Source organism: Microcaecilia unicolor, chromosome 1, assembly GCF_901765095.1.
Source record: "Microcaecilia unicolor chromosome 1, aMicUni1.1, whole genome shotgun sequence".
In the NCBI taxonomy this organism is placed as follows: domain Eukaryota; kingdom Metazoa; phylum Chordata; class Amphibia; order Gymnophiona; family Siphonopidae; genus Microcaecilia; species Microcaecilia unicolor.
The window spans coordinates 239,095,672-239,115,848 of NC_044031.1; the positions used below are offsets into that span (position 1 = coordinate 239,095,672).

The window sequence follows — 20,177 nt, forward strand, 5'->3', positions numbered from 1 at the left end:
TATTACACGAATCACAGTCAGGATTCCGCTGCCCCTTTCATAGTACTGAAACTGTACTAGTCACTCTTCTGGCTAAATTCAAGCATGAAATTGCCATAGGTAAAAGCATACTGCTCCTCCAATTTGACATGTCAAGCGCATTTGACATGATAAACCACAATATACTTTTATGTTTACTTGATCACCTTGGGATTGGAGGAAATATACTTAATTGGATCAAGGGTTTCCTAATCACCAGAACATACCAAGTTAAATCAAAAACAAACATTTCACCACCATGGAAAGCACATTGCAGAGTACCTCAAGGATCCCCATTATCACCAATACTCTTCAATATAATGATGTCCCTTCTGGCCAAATTCTTTTTTTTTCTCTTTAAATTTTTCTTTATTTATGAAAATAACTCCACAACATTCAATTTCTCAAAAAGCACAACTTGCTCACATTTACCCACACAGGAGCTCATTCATCCTATACTACTACATCTGGAACTAACTCATACCTTATGTCAACTACTACAAAACTCATAAGATCAAATTAGTCCCATGAACAGTATCCCCTACCCAACCATACCATGTATCCCCAACCATCTCAAACCCCAGCTCAATTTGAGAACACCCCCTAACGCTTTTGGGGCACTCACTCCCGCTCTCCCCACCCCGCCCCCCTCCAATAACACTCCACAAACCTAAATACTTGCCACTTGCTACTGTAGTCGAGCCCAACCCCCCTTATGCCTCAGTGTCCTCTCCCTGCGATAAGCCGTTAATCTCTCCATACATATTAACTGGCCCAATTTACATTTCCAGTCCCCCAAGGTTGGAGGGTCTGCCCTCTTCCAATGCTGAGCTATGAGGCATTTGGCTGCTGCCAACCCCCACCGCAACCATTTCCGCTCCTCCCATTATATAAACCCAAAAGGCACACCACGGGACTGCACACCAAAGATGATCCCATCACTTTTACTAAGGCCTTCATAACCTCTTGCCAAAAAGGCACCACCCTGGGACATGTCCACTATATATGCAGAACAGTACCCCTTTGTGAATTACACCTCCAACAAAGGTCCGATGTACCCGGGTACATCCGCTTCAATCTCTCCGGAGTGTAATATCAACTGGATAAGACTTTATATGCATTCTCCTGCACCAAAACACACACCAAAGATCTGTATATCTCTCAACAAATAACTTCCCACTCTTGATCTGAAAAAACTGCAATTTAAATCTGCCTCCCAAGCCTCCTGAAAACCATACGGTCTGTGATCATATCCTCTAAAAAAATTATATATCACTGATATTGGTCTGGGAACTTTTCTCAACAAAAGCCACATATTTTCCAAACTTTCCCGCTCCTGAGGACTCTCCCCCCGCCAACCCATTTTCACCATAAAATGCAGAATTTGTATATAGGGAAATCTGTCACCCTCCGACAAGTTGTACATGGAGCACAGGGTTTCAAAGCTCTTCACCATCCCCCCCTACAGCACCGCCCTAAAATTCCTAATATCCGCTTGCTCCCACCTCACAAAACTAGCATTTACCCTCCCCGCTCCAAATTTTGGCTCCCATCGCAAATGCGCCAGTGTCAACACCCCCCTAAACCTCCCCCATTTCCTCCTCACTCTCCCCCATACTTCCCCCAAATGCCTCACATACGGATTCTGTATCCGTGCCAGGATCCCCCCCACTCCTTCAGTAGTCCATAAATATGAACTCAATGATCTATATGGGCTATATGATTGTTCCAATAGGCTAGCAGGCTTATTTATCCCCCTCTCCCAATCCATAATCATCCGCAATTGAGCAGCAACATAATACCACTCAATATTAGGCACTGCTCTACCCCCCCTCTCAGGGGATCCCCATAACACCCTTCGGGCTAGTCGGGGATGTCTGCCCCCCCCCCCCCCCCCCCATATAAATTGGGCCACCAAACTCTGCAATTGTTTAAATACCCGTTTTGGAACCGCCACTGGAAGCGCCAGAAACAAAAATAACAATCTAGGTAGCACATTCATTTTCACTGCTGCCATACACCCCCACCACGACAGCCACAATCCCTTCCACCGAGACAGCTCCCCCCTAATTTTATCTATAATCTTCCCAAAATTAAGACTATATACCCCACTCAGATCCCTGGGGATTTGAATCCCCAAATACGGAATGTGCTGTTTAGCCCACCTAAAAGCAAACAAAGCCCTCAATCTACTTTTTCCCCTCCGTTTCAAATAAATCCCTAAAATCTCACTTTTATCCATATTAATCCTCAGGCCAGAGCACCGTTCAAAGTTCCTAAATATCTCCAACACCCCCGGTAATGTCTGTTCCGGTTCTGCCACAAAGAGCAACACATCGTCCGCAAATAAAGCAATACGGTGTTCCAACCCCCCTACCTTAATACCCCTGAAATCGGGATCCTGACATATTACTGCCAGCGGTTCAATGTACAGAGCAAAAAGAAGTGGCGACAACGGGCAGCCCTGCCTGGTCCCTCTACCAATGGGGAAAAAAAAAAAAAAAGACGTATATCCCCCATTAATATTAAGACATGCCGTAGGAGCTGTATACAATGCATCCAGCCAAGCCCCCAAATTATCTCCCAAACCCATGCACTTAATCACTGCTCACAGAAACCCCCAACTCACCCGATCAAAAGCCTTTTCCGCATCTAACGCCACCAAAACTGCATGACCGGGATCTTTGTGCCTCCCATATTAAATGAAAAGTACACCTTATATTATCTCCTACCTGTCTCCTCGGGATAAACCCAGACTGGTCTACATGAACCAATTTCTGCAATACCCTAGCCAATCTGTTCGCCAAAACTTTAGCATCTACATTCAGAAGTGAAATCGGCCTATAAGCGCCACACTCCTTAGGATCTTTCCCATACTTAGGTATAACCGTTATCCCCGCCTCAGACATTGATCTCGGAAGCCCGTTCCCCTCCAATACTCCATTTCCCACCCTCACCAAAAGACCACCCAACTCCTCCACAAAACATTTATAGAACCTCGCCGAATAGCCATCTAACCCTGGTGCTTTACCATTAGGTAGCCTTTATATCACCCCCTGTATCTCTCCTAATCTAATGGGCTCCCCCAGCTGAGCTCTATCCAACTCCTCCAAGCATGTTAGGGGAATCTGATCCAGGAACTGAGTTATCTCTAACGTCTGCGGTTCCTTATCAGCACTATATAACTCTTGATAATACCGCACAAAATAATTTCCAATGTCTGAATCATTAAAATACCAGCTTCCCCTCTCATCCTTCAGCCTCTGGATAATGGTGCTCTCTCTCCGTGCCCGTAAATAACGGGCCAACATTGCACTTGTTTTATTGGCAAACTCTAAATGTTGTTGCTTAAGCTTAGTTCTCATAAAATCCATCTCAATCATCTGTAATTGCGCTATTTCTCCCCTCGCTTGAGTTCTGCCCATACCTGCGGTGTAGGGTTTCTCTTATGCCGTTGCTCTAAGTGTAATAACCGCATCCGCAAAGCCAGTGCCTTCTGCCCTCTTTCCCTTTTCTTACGCGCCCCCCCCCCCCCACTTGACCAAAACCCCCCTCACCACTACCTTCAATGCATCCCAAAGAACCCCATCTTTTACGTCCCTGTTGTCACTGAAGTGTCGATACTCTTGTATAGTATGCTGTACATCTTCCCGCACTTTCTCATCACCAAGCAGTGACTCGTTAAGTCGCCAAAATCCTTGCCGCCTAACATGTACCAACCCAATTAACTTAATCCACGCTGGCGCATGATCCAAAACACTAATGGTCTCTATCTCAGCAGTCTCTACCATATGCCAACCATTACGATGTACCCATAACCCATCTATCCAAGAATAGGTCTGCGTTGCATGCGAGTAAAAGGTGTAATTCCGCTGCACTCCATGTAACAACCTCCAACAATCCACCATCTCCAGCCCCTTTCTGAATTGTAACAATGCTTTTCTCCCAGGACCACTCTACTGTCCACCCCCCACTGAATGATCCAGTCTCGCATCATGAGCAATACTGAAATCCCCCCACCACCACAACCTGCCCTCCCACAAATCCTGTAATTTCACCCCTTAATGTTTGAAAAAATTCCCTTTGTCCCACATTTGGAGCAGATAAAAAACAACAAAGAAGTGGAATCAAATGCATTTATTTGGAATAATACCCGACGTGGCCACGTTTCGCCCTCAGGCTGCGTCAGGGGTACAAACTATAAAAACAAAACAGAAACATAAAAACATATATAACCATTTAACAGTATCATAAGCATGATTCAACTAATAAAAACCAATTATTAAAAAAAAGATTCATATATAAAACAATCCTTTAAAAGTTTTTAAAAAACATGTATAGACCTACTTGATATCTATAAAACAAATATTCATAATTATCATTAAAATCATATATCATGTAAAATTTTTAATCAGAACATCTACAATTACTCACATCACATTTATACCTCTCAATAAAAAAAATGTTAAGATCATACAGTTAGAATCAAAACAATTCAATGAAGAGGGGAAGAAATTTCTTTATACATACCTATCAAAAGTGTGTATAAGTATATCATATACACTAGTAGTGAGATGAGAACAGTTATTCCAAAAATCTAGTTCTACGCAGATACAGAAACAAAAAATAAAAGTATCAGATAAGATGCATATAATTTATTTTATCTGTTTGTGTTATAACCAAAGGCAGGGGACAGTCTGCTAAATGTAAAAAAACTTCTAACACACAGCTCAAAATCAACTTTTAAAAGACTCTAGACATTCTAGTTTCTCCACTGATATTCTTAACACAAAAAGCAATAACTGTCCACATTACTACTAGAGGCAGGAAACAGTTCACTGAATAAAAACTTCTCACCAAAGTATAGCAGCAGAGAAAGCACTGTTGTTATACTTTGGTGAGAAGTTTTTATTCAGTGAACTGTTTCCTGCCTCTAGTAGTAATGTGGACAGTTTTTGCTTTTTGTGTTAAGAATATCAGTGGAGAAACTAGAATGTCTAGAGTCTTTTAAAAGTTGATTTTGAGCTGTGTGTAAGAAGTTTTTTTACATTTAGCAGACTGTCCCCTGTCTTTGGTTATAACACAAACAGATAATTTATTTTATTTTATTTTAAATGAGTTGATGTGCCTAGTGCAAAAATCAAGATACTTATCTGGTATACTTAAGGTACATTTAGATATGCATCTTATCTGATGATACTTTTATTTTTTGTTTCTGTATCTGCGTAGAACTAGATTTTTGGAATAACTGTTCTCATCTCACTACTAGTGTATATGATATACTTATACACACTTTTGATAGGTATGCTCACTATAAATAGTTTTTTGGGGTTAAAGTTAACCCAGTGTTGCCACAGCGGTATGAGGTTTTTCCTCTTGTATGCAGCATACACATAGATGAAACACTGATTTCTATTGGTTATGCGGGCAATAACATTGATTCACTACATTTACATACTGTCTGGCCAGTTGTGTCCATAACCCACCATGCTTTGTTTTCCTTTTTTTTTTTCACTTTAAATATTTTTATTAATGAAGCAACTTGCAACATTCAAGACAGTACAGATAATGCCAAGTTGACCTAAAATATTGGACATCCATATAATATAACAGAAAAGAACAAAACAACAACCAAGTCACCCTTATGGTGAAAGTTGAACTATCAACTCCCAATCACTATAAACAAGGGTCTACACCCTCAGCTCTGTCCTACCCCCTTAAATTTGTTCAAGCATATAATTGCCTTTGTTTTCCTTTTTATGGACATGGTAATGTGTGCTGAGTTGACCACACCCAGTCATTTTGAAAAGTTGGTCCCTATGTCCAGGACCAAAACATAGCAAAACAGATATCCTTTCTAGATTTTTACCATTGACTTTCTGAAACACAAGACAAGAGATATGTTATACCAAAGACTACGATTACAGCAGTATTAACAATTGATTTGCTACTGAGCTACAAGCTCAGGATTCAGCATCCAGTAACAATCCTGTCACTTGCCTCTATGTCCTCAAAACCTTGGTAGCCTGTTTTATCTGAGAGGTATGATAGAAAACAAGCAGGACACCATATGGAAATAAACATAAGCACAAAAGCACCGCCATACTGGGAAAAGACCAAGGGTCCATCAAGCCCAGCATCCTGTCTCTGACAGCGGCCAAGCCAGGCTTCAAGAACCTGGCAACCCTCCCCCCCCCCCCCCCCAAAAAAAAAAAAAATTAATAATGTTCAATGGTAGCAGCACAGAGTAGTGAAAGAGCCACCAATGATGGTAAAGCGAATGATACATACCTGTAGCAGGTGTTCTCCGAGGACAGCAGGCTGATTGTTCTCACGACTGGGTTGACGTCCATGGCAGCCCCCACCAACCGGAACAAAAACTTTGCGGGCGGTCCCGCACGCAGGGCACGCCCACCGCGCATGCGCGGCCTTCTTCCCGCCCGTGCGCGACCATTCCCGCTCAGTTGAATGAGGAAAAAAACAACTCCAAAGGGGAGGAGGGAGGGTAGGTGAGAACAATCAGCCTGCTGTCCTCGGAGAACACCTGCTACAGGTATGTATCATTCGCTTTCTCCGAGGACAAGCAGGCTGCTTGTTCTCACAACTGGGGTATCCCTAGCTCTCAGGCTCACTCAAAACAAGAACCCAGGTCAATTGAACCTCGCAACGGCGAGGGTATAACAGAAATTGACCTACGAAGAACAACTGAGAATGCAGCCTGACCAGAATAAATTCGGGTCCTGGAGGGTGCTGTTGGATTTAAACCCCAAACAGATTCTGCAGCACCGACTGCCCGAACCGACTGTCGTGTCGGGTATCTTGCTGTAGGCAGTAATGCGACGTGAATGTGTGGACAGATGACCACGTCGCAGCTTTGCAGATCTCTTCAATAGTGGCTGACTTCAAGTGGGCTACCGACGCTGCCATGGCTCTAACACTATGAGCTGTGACATGACCCTCAAGAGTCAGCCCAGCCTGGGCGTAAGTGAAGGAAATGTAATCTGCTAGCCAATTGGAGATGGTGCGTTTCCCGACAGCGACCCCTTTCCTATTGGGGTCAAATGAAATAAACAATTGGGCGGACTGTCTGTGGGGCTGTGTCCACTCCAGATAGAAGGCCAAAGCTCGCTTGCAGTCCAATGTGTGCAACTGACGTTCAGCAGGGCGGGTATGCGGTCTGGGAAAGAATGTTGGCAAGACAATTGACTGGTTAAGATGGAACTCCGACACCACCTTTGGCAGGAACTTAGGGTGAGTGCGGAGCACTACTCTGTTATGATGAAATTTGGTATACGGAGCATGAGCTACCAGGGCCTGCAGCTCACTGACTCTGCGAGCTGAAGTAACTGCCACCAAAAAAATGACCTTCCAGGTCAAGTACTTCAGATGGCATGAATTCAGTGGCTCAAAAGAAGGTTTCATCAGCTGGGTGAGGACGACGTTGAGATCCCATGACACTGCAGGAGGCTTGACAGGGGGCTTTGACAAAAGCAAGCCTCTCATGAATCGAACGACTAAAGGCTCTCCAGAGATGGCTTTACCTTCTACACGATGATGGTAAGCACTAATCGCACTAAGGTGATTCCTTACTGAGTTGGTCTTGAGGCCAGACTCTGATAAGTGCAGAAGGTATTCAAGCAGGTTCTGTGCAGGACAAGAACGAGGTTCTAGGGCCTTGCTCTCACACCAAACGACAAACCTCCTCCACTTGAAAAAGTAACTCTTTTTAGTGGAATCCTTTCTCGAGGCAAGCAAGACAAGGGAGACACCCTCAGACAGACCCAACGAAGCAAAGTCTACGCCCTCAACATCCAGGCCGTGAGAGCCAGAGACTGAAGGTTGGGGTGCAGAAGCGCTCCGTCGTTCTGCGAAATGAGAGTCAGAAAACACTCCAATCTCCACGGTTCTTCGGAGGACAACTCCAGAAGAAGAGGGAACCAGATCTGGCGGGGCCAAAAAGGCGCTATCAGAATCATGGTGCCGTGGTCTTGCTTGAGCTTCAGTAAGGTCTTCCCCACCAAAGGTATGGGAGGATAAGCATACAGGAGGCCGGTCCCCCAATAGAGGAGAAAGGCATCCGACGCTAGTCTGCCGTGTGCCTGTAGTCTGGAACAGAACAGAGGCAGCCTGTGGTTGGTCTGAGAGGCGAAAAGATCCACCGAGGGAGTGCCCCACTCTCGGAAGATCTTGCGTACCACTCTGGAATGGAGCGACCACTCGTGCGGTTGCATGACTCTGCTCAGTCTGTCGGCCAGACTGTTGTTTACACCTGCCAGGTATGTGGCTTGAAGAAGCATGCCGAACTGGCAGGCCCAACGCCACATCCCGACGGCTTCCTGACACAGGGGGCGAGATCCGGTGCCCCCCTACTTGTTGATGTAATACATTGCAACCTGATTGTCTGTCCGAATTTGGATAATTTGATAGGACAGCCGATCTCTGAAGGCCTTCAGTGCGTTCCAGACCGCTCGGAGCTCCAGGAGGTTGATCTGAAGATCTTGTTCGTGGAGGGACCACAGTCCCTGGGTGTGAAGCCCATCGACATGAGCGCCCCACCCCAGGCGAGATGCATCCGTCGTCAGCACTTTCGTGGGCTGCGGAATTTGGAACGGACGTCCCAGGGTCAAATTGGTCCGAAGTGTCCACCAGTGCAGCGAATTGCGGCAACTGAGGGACAGGCGGATGACATCTTCTAGATTCCCGGTGGCTTGGCACCACTGGGAAGCTAGGGTCCATTGAGCAGATCTCATGTGAAGACGAGCCGTGGGAGTCACATGAACTGTGGAGGCCATATGACCTAGGAGTCTCAACATCTGCCGAGCTGTGACCTGCTGAGACGCTCTGGTCTGGGAAGCGAGGGACAGGAGGTTGTGGGCCCTCGCTTCGGGAAGAAAGGCCTGGGCCGTCTGTGAATTCAGCAGAGCTCCTATGAATTCCAGAGATTGGACTGGTTGGAGATGGGACTTTGGGTAATTTATCACAAACCCCAGCAGCTCCAGGAGGTGAATAGTGCACTGCATGGACCGGAGAGCTCCTGCCTCCGAGGTGTTCTTGACCAGCCAATCGTCGAGATATGGGAACACGTGCACTCCCAGCTTGCGTAGATACGCCGCGACCACCACGAGGCACTTCGTAAACACCCGTGGGGCAGAGGCGAGCCCAAAGGGCAGCACACAATACTGAAAGTGCCGTGTCCCCAGGCGGAATCTGAGATACTGTCTGTGAGCTGGCAGTATCGGGATGTGAGTGTATGCGTCCTTTAAATCCAGGGAACATAGCCAATCATTTTTCTGAATCATTGGTAGAAGGGTGCCCAAGGAAAGCATCCTGAACTTCTCTTTGACCAGGTATTTGTTCAGGCCTCTCAGGTCTAGGATGGGGCGCATCCCCCCTGTTTTTTTCCACAAGGAAGTACCTGGAATAGAATCCCTGCCCTTCCTGCCCGGGTGGCACGGGCTCGACCGCATTGGCGCTGAGAAGGGCGGAGAGTTCCTCTGCAAGTACCTGCTTGTGATGGGAGCTGAAGGATTGGGCTCCCGAAGGACAATTTGGTGGAGGGGAGGCCAAATTCAGGGCGTATCCGCACCGCACTATTTGGAGAACCCACTGGTCGGAGGTTATTAGAAGCCACCTTTGGTGAAAAAGTTTTAACCTCCCCCCGACTGGCAGATCGTCCGGTACGGACACTTTGATGGCGGCTATGTTCCCATGGATCCAGTCAAAAACCCGTCCCCGGTTTTTGCTGTGGAGGCGCCGGGGGCTGCTTAGGCGCACGCTGTTGATGGGAACGAGCGCGCTGGGACTGTCCCTGTGCCTGAGGAGGCCTTCGGGCGGGCTGGGTGTACCTACGCTTGTTGTAGGCGTAGGGCGCAGCCTGCCTGGCTCGGGAAAAACGTCCACCTGCTGAGGTGGATGCTGAAGGCGCCCGGTGGGAGAGCTTGTCGAGGGCGGTTTCCCGCTGGTGTAGTTGGTCCACCAACTGCTCGACCTTCTCACCAAAAATATTATCCCCCCCGGCAAGGGACATCGGCCAGCCGCTGCTGAGTGCGGTTGTCCAGGTCAGAGGCAAGCAGCCACGAGAGTCTGCGCATCACTATACCTTGGGCCGCAGCTCGAGATGCCACATCACAGGTGTCATAAATACCCCTGGACAGGAACTTTCTGCACGCCTTCAGCTGCCTGACCACCTCCTGAAAAGGCCTGGACTGCTCCGGGGGGAGCTTGTCGACCAGGTCCGCCAGTTGCTTCACATTATTCCGCATGTGTATGCTCGTGTAGAGCTGGTAGGATTGGATGCGGGTCACGAGCATTGAAGATTGGTAGGCCTTCCTCCCAAATGAGTCCAGAGTGCGAGACTCCCGCCCCGGGGGCGCCGAAGCGGTATCCCTCGAACTCCGTGCCCTCTTGAGAGCAGAGTCCACGACCGCTGAGTCATGAGGCAATTGAGGCCGCATTAACTCCAGGTCTGAGTGGATCCTGTATTGGGACTCCGCTTTCTTGGGGATGGTGGGATTAGATAAAGGTCTCAACCAGTTCCGAAGCAGTGTCTCTTTGAGGACATTGTGCAGCGGTACCATGGAGGACTCTCTAGGTGGTGATGGATAGTCGAGGACCTCGAGCATCTCAGCCCTCGGCTCATCCACAGAGACCACGGGAAAGGGAATACAGATAGACATATCCCTGACGAAGGAGGCAAAGGAGAGGCTCTCAGGTGGCGAGAGCTTCCTCTCCGGTGAGGGAGTGGGGTCGGAGGGAAGGCCCACAGACTCCTCTGAGGAGAAATATCTGGGGTCCTCCTCCTCCCCCCACGAGGCCTCTTCCTCGGTATCGAACATGAGCTCCTGTAGCTCAGACCTCAACCGGGCCCGTCTCGACTTCGAGGCACCGAGTCGTCGGTGGCGGCGTCGAGCGGTGGACTCCTGCGCCGGCGGGGATGAAGCTCCCTCCATCGACGGGGACTCCACCTGCGGGGCGGTCGAGACCGGCGCCGCAAGCGGCGTCAGCGGCCTCGGCACCAGGCTAGAGCACGCCGGCGCCTCCATCAACGGCGCCGGGGGCGCAAGCACCCCCGGTGCCGGCACAGTCTGGCGCATCAGCCCTTCCAGGATCCCCGGAAGGATGGCTCGGAGGCACTCGTCAAGGCCCGCTGTCGAGAAAGGCGAGGGGGCCGGTGGAGGTGCCGGTGCCAGAATCTGCTCGGGTCCAGGAGACGGCACCGAAGTGCCCGTGCCCTGACGCAGAAATACCTCTACCACCAAGGGGGAACGCTCCTCCCGGCGCTGTCGCTTCCTCGGCTCGAGTCATCCTTGGAGCAGGAGCTGGTAGCAACGTGCGCCGTGGGCGACCGATGACGGTGCTTTTTGGCTTTCTTCCGGTGCCCGTCATCGGCGCTCGGCGGTACCGAAGAGGAGGAGGTAGATCCCCCTCGGCCTCGAGGGATCGGGTCCGGCAGGGTTCAGTCCCAATGGCCCTGGGTAGAGGGAGTGACCGGGGCCGATTGCCCGCGCGGCCGCTCACCCCTGCCATCTCCGGAAGACCGGCGGGCCAACGGAACCTGTGCTCCTGGGGTCGGTGCCGATTTTGTCGACACCGGTACCGAAGATCCAGCCGTCGACACCGATGCCGTCGAAGTCGAAGGGCCGGCGCAAGTTCCAAAAAGACGGTCCCGTAGAACTTGCCTCACCACCTGTGTCCGTTTCCGTAAACCGAGACACAAGGTGCACGTCTTGGTATCGTGCTCCGGCCCGAGGCACTGGAGGCACCAAGCATGAGTGTCGGTCTGCGAGATATGCCGGCCGCACCAACCACACTTCTTAAATCCACTCGGGACCTTCGAGGACATCGACGGAAAAATCGCGTCAGCGAAGAAAGTTGTCGATGGTGGCGGTAAAAAGCACATCCGAAAAATAAATCGACCACAAGGCCGCAACGAGGCGCCCCCCGCTAGACGGACGAGGGGAGAAAAACAAAGTTTATTTTGTTTTTTTTTTTAAAAAGGAAAACAAAACTAAAGAAACAACGAATAAGAAAAAATTCCATCCGGTTTTCTGACAGAGAGAGAGACAAACACGGCTCTCTCCAGCGCGGAAAAGAAAAGACTGAGCGGGAACGGTCGCGCACGGGCGGGAAGACGGCCGTGCATGCGCGGTGGGCATGCCCTGCGTGCGGGACCGCCCGCAAAGTTTTTATTCCGGTTGGTGGGGGCTGCAGTGGACGTCAACCCAGTCGTGAGAGCAAGCAGCCTGCTTGTCCTCGGAGAAAGCTAGTTTAAATCCTGCAATCTGAAGAAGCAAGCTGTAATCCCATTCTAGTAAACATACCGACATTAGAATGGAAAACACTGCCAGTGATGCAGAGCTCCAAACTAACCAGCACACCCCTTCTGATACAAGCAATCAAGACATGACTTTGGCAATGGCTGCATCAATAAAGCTCTGCAACAAAGGAGGACCATCAAATGTATGTGTAGAATTATTTAAGGTGACTCTCATTCGAGTAAGACAGTAAAGTCCATAGTGAGGACTAAGTTTTCAGAGGGCTCCTCAAAGTGGCAAAAACTGTTTCCACTTAGCTTGAGTTACAGGTGGTCAGTCCATCACGATTAGAATAGATTTTCTTCAAGGGTGCAAACTGGATTATCTGTACCACCTGAGAATAACTCAGCACTTGTACCACCTGAGAATAACTCAGCATTTTGGCCATGATCAGCCCTAGGCACTTGGCATTAGGTCTATCACATGATGGGGTCCTACATATCCTCTCAGTTTTCAAACAAAAATTCAAAGGTAAGACCCAAACATTGGGGTAGCCACACATGTGGAGACATTTTCAAAGCACTTAGATTTACAAAGTTACATGGTAACCTAAGGAAATTTGTAAGTCTAAGTGCTTTGAAAATGAGCCCCATAGTGAGTCAAAAAGATGTCAAAATATATATCTCTCTTCTTGCGTAATCTGTGCCCACGACAAACTCCTTCATTCTGAGTTATTTCAGACTTTAATTGTACCCTCATAGAAACATAACTGCAGAAAAGGGCCAAATGGCCCATCCAGGCTGCCCTTCTTCTGTAACCACTAACTCCTTCTTTTCCTAAGGGATCTCACAGTCTTTGTCTCCATGACCTCCACTGGGAGGCCATTCCACACAACCACCACCCTTTCCGTGAAAGAGTATTTTCTTAGATTCCACCTAAGCCTACGTTCTCTTAACTTCATCCTATGCCCTCTCATTCTAGAGGTTTCCTTCATTTGAAAAAGGCTCACCTCCTGTACATTAACGCCACTGAGGTATCTCCTCTCTTCCAGCATATACATGTTGAGGTTCATGAGCCTGCCCCCCTTATATGTTTTATGACACAGACCACTTACCAATTTAGTAGCCACCCTCTGGACCGACTCCATCCTGTTTATATCTTTCTGTAGGTGTGATCTCCAGAATTGCACACAGTACTCTAAATAGGGCCACACCAGAGACTTTTACAGGGTCATTGTCACCTCTTTTTTCCTGCTGGTCATCCCACTCCTTATGTACCCAAGCATCCTTCTGGCTTTGACCATCACCTTTTCTACCTGTTTGGCCACCTTAAGCTCATCAGACACAATCACCACCAAGTCCCGCTCTTCTTTCATACATAGCACTTCACCCCCTATTGTCAGATTTGTGAGTTCTTGTGCCAAGTGGAGCACAGCTAAGCATGATGACACGCCTCCGTACTCTGCTTGGCGGCCAAGCAACCCTGAGGTTCACCTGCGGTGACCGCCATTCCCCGGAGGTTGAGCCCCCAGGTGTGAGCGGCCGACAGGACTTGTGCAGGAAGCTGAGGAGAGGGGTGCTGAGGAACCAGCCAGATGGGAACGGAAGGGAATGGTCCTGGTACAAACAAGGTCCAACAGGCAGGCAGCAGGCAAGAGAGTAATCCAGGTACAAGCAATGTTCAACAGGCAGGCAGCAGGCAAAAGAGTAATCCAGGCACAAGCAAAGTCAGTAAACGAGGGACCAGCAGAAGAAGTAAACTACAGTTAGTAAGACCTACAAAAGTAGAAGCCGAAGCCCAGAAACAGAGAAAGACCTCCCAGAAATAGTGCTGGAATCAGCCCGTAATTAGAAACAGCTGGGAGGAATACCAGAGGAACACCGAATAGGAAAGGCAGAGAAAGAGCAAGGGAGAGTCCATAGGTAGCCAGGCAGACAGCCAATCCATAGAGCTGAGAGGCAGGGCAGAGAACCTGGCATGCAGTGAGTGCCCAGTCAGCACCCATCGGAAGAGAAGAGGCGCGCTGATGAAGAGAAGCAGCAGCGTAGGAGAGGGAGCCAATCAAGCGTGCGTGCTGCTGGCGAACAGATGGAAGCAGCGCCGTGGAAGGGAACCCCCCGCCTCAAATAACAGCAGAGGACAGCGCCCCAGGAGTGCCATCACCGGCAAGGTGAGGGGCGTGACACCTATATAGTACCATTCCCTTGGATTCTTGTAACCCAAGTGCATGACCCTGCATGTCTTAACATTAATAATTGCCAATTATCGTACCATTCTTCAAGCTTTGCTAGATCCTTCTTCATGCCATCCACCCTATTACAGAGTTTTACATTTCCATAAATTCCCTTTATGAACTATTACTATTCAATATGGTAGCAACAGAGAGGAGGGCAGGTCCAAGTTGGAAGGGGAGATGCTAGACATCACATGGGGTTAGGGATAGGGAGATGCTGGACTAAAAGGGGGGGGGATTAGGAAAGAGGAGATGCTAGCTACACCGGGAGGGGTTAGGCATCAGCCACCACAGGAGGCAGGTGCACAGCTGAAAGGTTGCATATGACATCAGATTCCTTTGGGCTGACCTCTATAAAAGTTAATAATCAGATTTGGTTTAATAATACCTTCTGCCCCCCCCACAGCCCACAGTAATACCACACAAATCTTAATGGGCTTTATTATTCAACTGTAAGTCCACATTATGCAGACTGTTTCACCTTATCGTTGGTTGCATAATGTGGACTTACAGGAGGATGAAATGACCCCATATTTTTTCTTTAGCTCCAAACAATATGACTTGAGTTGGCCCATAAATGTGTTACATAATATGGATTTGTTGTTGAATAACACGGATCAAGGGAGGTACTTGGTGTAGGCTAATCTTGTGCTCACATACTCACAGCAGGTTCCACCTCTCGGCCAGGCGGCGGTGCAGGGAGATGCGCTCGCTCAGGTAGGTATTGATCTTGTGCTCCTCCACGCTCTGCTCCTCGCGCTTCTTCTCGGGGCCGGGCGGCAGCTGCAGCTTGACCGCGCGCCCCAACTCCCCCAGCGCCCCGGGCTCCGCCTGCGGCCTCTCATACACCGGCCGCCGCTGGTTCACTGCCTCCGACCAAGCCACCGGCCCCAACTGTCCCGGATCCAGTGGCAGTGCTATCGCTGACACTTCTTCTGGCTCTTCCACGCCCACAAAGCGCAGCTCCGGCTCCGGAACTGCCCAGTACAGTCGCAGAAGCAGCAACAGCCCCACGACCCCGGCCAGCAGCACCACCACCACCCTTCGCCCTCGCCGCCTCCTCCACATTCTACAGCCGTCGCTATCGGGTAGCGAGTGAGTGTTAGCGACACCGACAGCGCTGCTTCGGGCGGGTAAAGGGCATGGCCGTTGTTGGTGGGCGGAGAGACCGGCGGTCCCCGCCCTCGACCTCTGAGCTGCCAAAAATCCTTTGAAATAATTATACAAATTGTATACGTAAAGGCTGTTTCACGTTTTCTTTGGCCTAGTAGCTACCTATGACAGTTCCCTCATCCTTCCAGACTGGCACTGCATCTGCTATACGGCCTGCGCGACTTACATCATTTATAGAGCTAGATTATTTGGGGACGTTTGAACACGTTTGAGATTTTATAAACGTAACTGTAACACAGAACCTAAGAGGTTTGGGAGTTCAACCAGCTTTGGGGGTAGGAACTAAGCATTTTACAATATATCACGTTTATAAAATCTTCTTCCGCTCTCTCGGTACTGGAGCTCTTCCTGGTGAATAGCCTGGCGTTCCGTTGCCTAGGCAACGCGAGAAGCCAAGGAGGTTAGATTGAGGAGACGGCACGAGGTTATCTGGCCCATTATATGGGTTGAAGCCAGTAGGCGGAGTCACAAGTACACTCAAAACAATAGCAAACGCTATTGAAATCAATAGTAAAAGATTATTAGAAATAATGGACTGCCAATGCGTGGTCCATCTCTAAAAAGTCAAAAGATGTTCCAGTTGGATTGGCAGTGCCTTAAACGGTGGAGGACAAAAGTTGTTTGTTTTTTTACCTATTTGACAGCTTGTTTATTTATTTGAAAGGTTCCCATATGTAAATATAAATCATTTATTTATTTATTTGCTGCATTTGTATCCCACATTTTCCCACCTATTTGCAGTCTCAGAGTTGCTTATATTATGCCGCAATGGTGATCACCATTAACGGAATGATAAATACAAAAAGGTGTTACAATCAAGGTACATGAAAATATTGCATTGATTAGATATGATAATAAACATCGAATTAATTGGGAGAAATAGGTAAATGATTCATAGCAGGTACATAAGAATAGAATAGGACATGTTAAAACATTCAGTATTATTAAAGTAAATTAAAGTAACCAGATTGGAGAAGTCAATGATGGTTTGATCTGATACATATTAGGTTTTAAGTCTTTTGTGAAGTATTCGTGTTATAAGTCTTTTTGAATAGGTTGGTCTTCAGAAGTTTCCGGAAAGTTAATAGGTCGTGTGTTATCTTTATAGCATTTGGTAGCGCGTTCCACAGCTGCATGCAGATGTATGGAAAGCTGGACGCATATATCGATTTGTATTTGAGTCCTCTGCATTTAGGATAATGGAGGTTTAAGAAAGTTCGTGATGAGCTTTTTGAATTTCTTGCTGGAAGGTCTAGGAGGTCTGACATATATGACGAGACATCTCCATGTATGATCTTGTGAGTCAGGGTACAAATCTTAAATGCAATGCGGTCTTTTAGTGGGAGCCAGTGTAATTTTTCTCTGAGGAGATGGGCACTTTCATATTTCACTTTACCGAATATGAGTCTAGCAGCGATGTTTTGGGCTGTATGGAGTCTTTTAATGGTTTGTGTTTTGCAATAGTCCAGGTGGCTTAATACCAGTGACTGCACCAGAGTGCAGAATACCTCTCTTGGAAAAAAAGGTTTCACTCTTTTAAGTTTCCACATTGCATGGAACATCTTCTTTGTTACATTTCTCACATGGCTATCAAGGATAAGGTTCCGGTCTATTAAGACTCACAAAAGTTTTAATGTTTCCACAACTGGAAGGATGTGGTTTATCGTTTTTATATTAGTGTAATTCGTTTTGTTAAACTGCGATGAAAGGATTAGGCATTGAGTTTTTTCTGCATTGAGTTTCAGTTGGAATGCATCCGCCCATGAGTTAATTATTTGGAGACTGAAATTGATTTTATCTAGGATTGTTGATAGGTCATTTTTGAACGGAATATATATTGTGACATCATCGGCATAGATATATGGGTTTAGGGATTGGTTTGATAGTAACTTGGCTAAAGGTAACATCATTAGATTGAAAAGAACTGGTGAAAGCGGCGATCCCTGAGGCACTCCGCATTCCGGCTTCCATGGTGAAGATATAACTGACTTTGATATTACTTGGTATGTTCTTGCTGTTAGGAAGCTTCGAAACCAATTCAGTACATTTCCTCCAATTCCGAAGTAATCTAGGATGTTCAGTAGGCTATCATGGTTAACCATATCAAATGCGCTAGACATGTCGAAATGTAAGAGAAGGACATTGTTGCCAGCTGCAATTAATTGTTTGAATTTGGTTAGGAGTGTTATAAGTACTGTTTCGGTGCTATGATTGGTGCGGAATCCGGATTGGGACGCATGTAATACTGAGAATTTGTTCAAATAGTCAGTAAGTTGTTTGGTAATTAAGCTTTCCATGATCTTAACTATGAGGGGTATGGATGCAACTGGATGGTAATTGGTTATATCATTTAATCTTTTCTTTGGATCTTTGGGAATTGGTGTGAGTAGTATATTGCCTTTATCCGAAGAAAAGAGACCATGTTGAAGCATGAAATTTAGGTAGGAGGTGAGATCCGTAATGAAACGTTTAGGGGCTGATTTTAATAAGTAACTGGGGCATGTGAACGCTCCAGTGTTGATCCTCCCTCAGCTATACAACTTGGAACCTACTTCAAGGAGAAAATTCTTACCCTGCGGTCTTCAACCGTCAGCTGTCTCTCTGATGTGGACGACTTTCTGGCATCCTTGGATGTGCCTTCGGGTGCTTGCCCTGCTGACCGCTTTTGGATCAAATTCAATCGCCTGTTACCCGACAAGGTGACTGCTGCTCTACGTAAATTCACAAATAAAAGCTGCAGATTAGATGTATGTCCGACTCATCTCCTAAAAGTCGCACCAAAATGTTACATTGTAGAACTGACCTATTACCTTAACTATATGTTAAGCGCAGGATTCTTCCCGCCAGGTCATGGAAACATCCTTCTCACCCCAATCCCAAAAAATTTAAAGATCAAGCCAGATGTCATCTCTAATTATCGCCCAGTGGCTTCGATACCTCTAGTTATCAAGCTGATGGAGAGTCTGGTCAATGTTCAGCTCAACGAATTTTTGACTAATTTCGATATCCTCCATCATTCACAATCAGGTTTTCGAGTTCATTACAGCACGGAGACTGTCCTGGTTACCCTCTTATCCAACTTTCGACGAGAACTATCTATTGGACGGAAGATTCTTCTGTTACAATTTGACATGTCTAGTGCTTTTGACATGGTAGATCATGAACTCCTGCTCCATCTACTGGATTCTATTGGTATAGGAGGGCCAGTTTTGCATTGGTTCAAGGGTTTCTTGACCTCAAGGTCCTATCAGGTCATGGTGAATTCCCACACTTCTGAACCGTGGAATGCTTCCTGTGGGGTCCCTCAGGGCTCTCCCCTCTCACCTACCCTATTCAATATAATGATGATGCCTTTAGCCACAGCACTTGCAAATCTGGACCTCAATCCTTTCATCTATGCGGATGATATTACAGTCTATATCCCTTTTCAATCCACAGTATCAGAAGTTGCCAACCTCATAGATGCCTGTTTCTCCACTTTAGATCAATGGGCCAGGGTGTTTCGCTTCAGGCTAAACAGGGAAAAAACTCATTGTCTCATCCTCTCGTCCATGCACGCTCATGTAACTGACACAATGCTTCCAGTTCAGGGTTCTGCCCTCCCGATTGCCAACAGCCTGAGACTTTTAGGAGTGCATCTGGACTCACATCTCCAGCTGGTTGATCATGTACACTTGCCTGCTTATAATCGAACGAGAATAACGCCCAAGTTCCGACCTAAATCGGGAGATGGGCGTTCTTCTCACAAAAACAAATAAAGCGGCATAATCGAAAGCCGAACTTTGGACGCTTTCAACTGCACTCCGTCGCGGATGCGGACAAAGTTGACGGGGGAGTGTCGGAGGCATGGTGAAGGCGGAACTGGGGCGTGGTTATCACCCGAACAGAGATGGGCGCCCTTCGCCGATAATGGATGCGTTTGTAGCTAGAATTTAGGGCACTTTTCCTGGACCCTGTTTTTTGACGAATAGGGCCCCAAAAAGTGCCCTAAATGACCAGATGACCCCCAGAGGGAGTCGGGGATGACCTCCCCTGACTCCCCCAGTGGTCACTAACCCCCTCCCACCACAACAAATGATGTTTCACAACTTTTTACTTTCACCCTCAAATGTCATACCCTCCTCCCAAGCAGCAGTATGCAGGTCCCTGGAACAGTTGTTAGGGGGTGCAGTGGACGTCAGGCAGGTGGACCCAGGCCCATCCCCCCCCTACCTGTTACAATTGTGCTGCTTAATGCTACTAGTCGTCCAACCCCCCCCAAACCCCCTGTACCCACATGTAGGTGCCCCCCTTCACCGCTTAGGGCTATAGTACTGGTGTAGACTTGTGGGCAGTGGGTTTTGAGGGGGATTTGGGGGGCTCAACACCCAAGGGAAGGGTGCTATGCACCTGGGAGCTCTTTTACCTTTTTTTTTGTTTTTGTAAAAGTGCCCCCTAGGGTGCCCGGTTGGTGTCCTGGCATGTGAGGGGGACCAGTGCACTATGAATCCTGGCCCCTC

At 47.7% G+C, this 20,177-nt stretch overlaps 1 protein-coding gene across 1 annotated transcript in view; it reads right to left on the minus strand.

Annotated features, from left to right (window-relative positions):
• Nucleotides 1–15,652, minus strand: part of GALNT12 (polypeptide N-acetylgalactosaminyltransferase 12) — a 251,211-nt gene extending 235,559 nt beyond the window's left edge. The window contains exon 1 of the mRNA XM_030204961.1: nt 15,170–15,652. Within this exon, the coding sequence (XP_030060821.1) occupies nt 15,170–15,573 (404 nt within the window). The 5' untranslated portion in view covers nt 15,574–15,652. The remainder of the gene's footprint in view (nt 1–15,169) is intronic.
• Nucleotides 15,653–20,177: the final 4,525 nt, after the last annotated feature.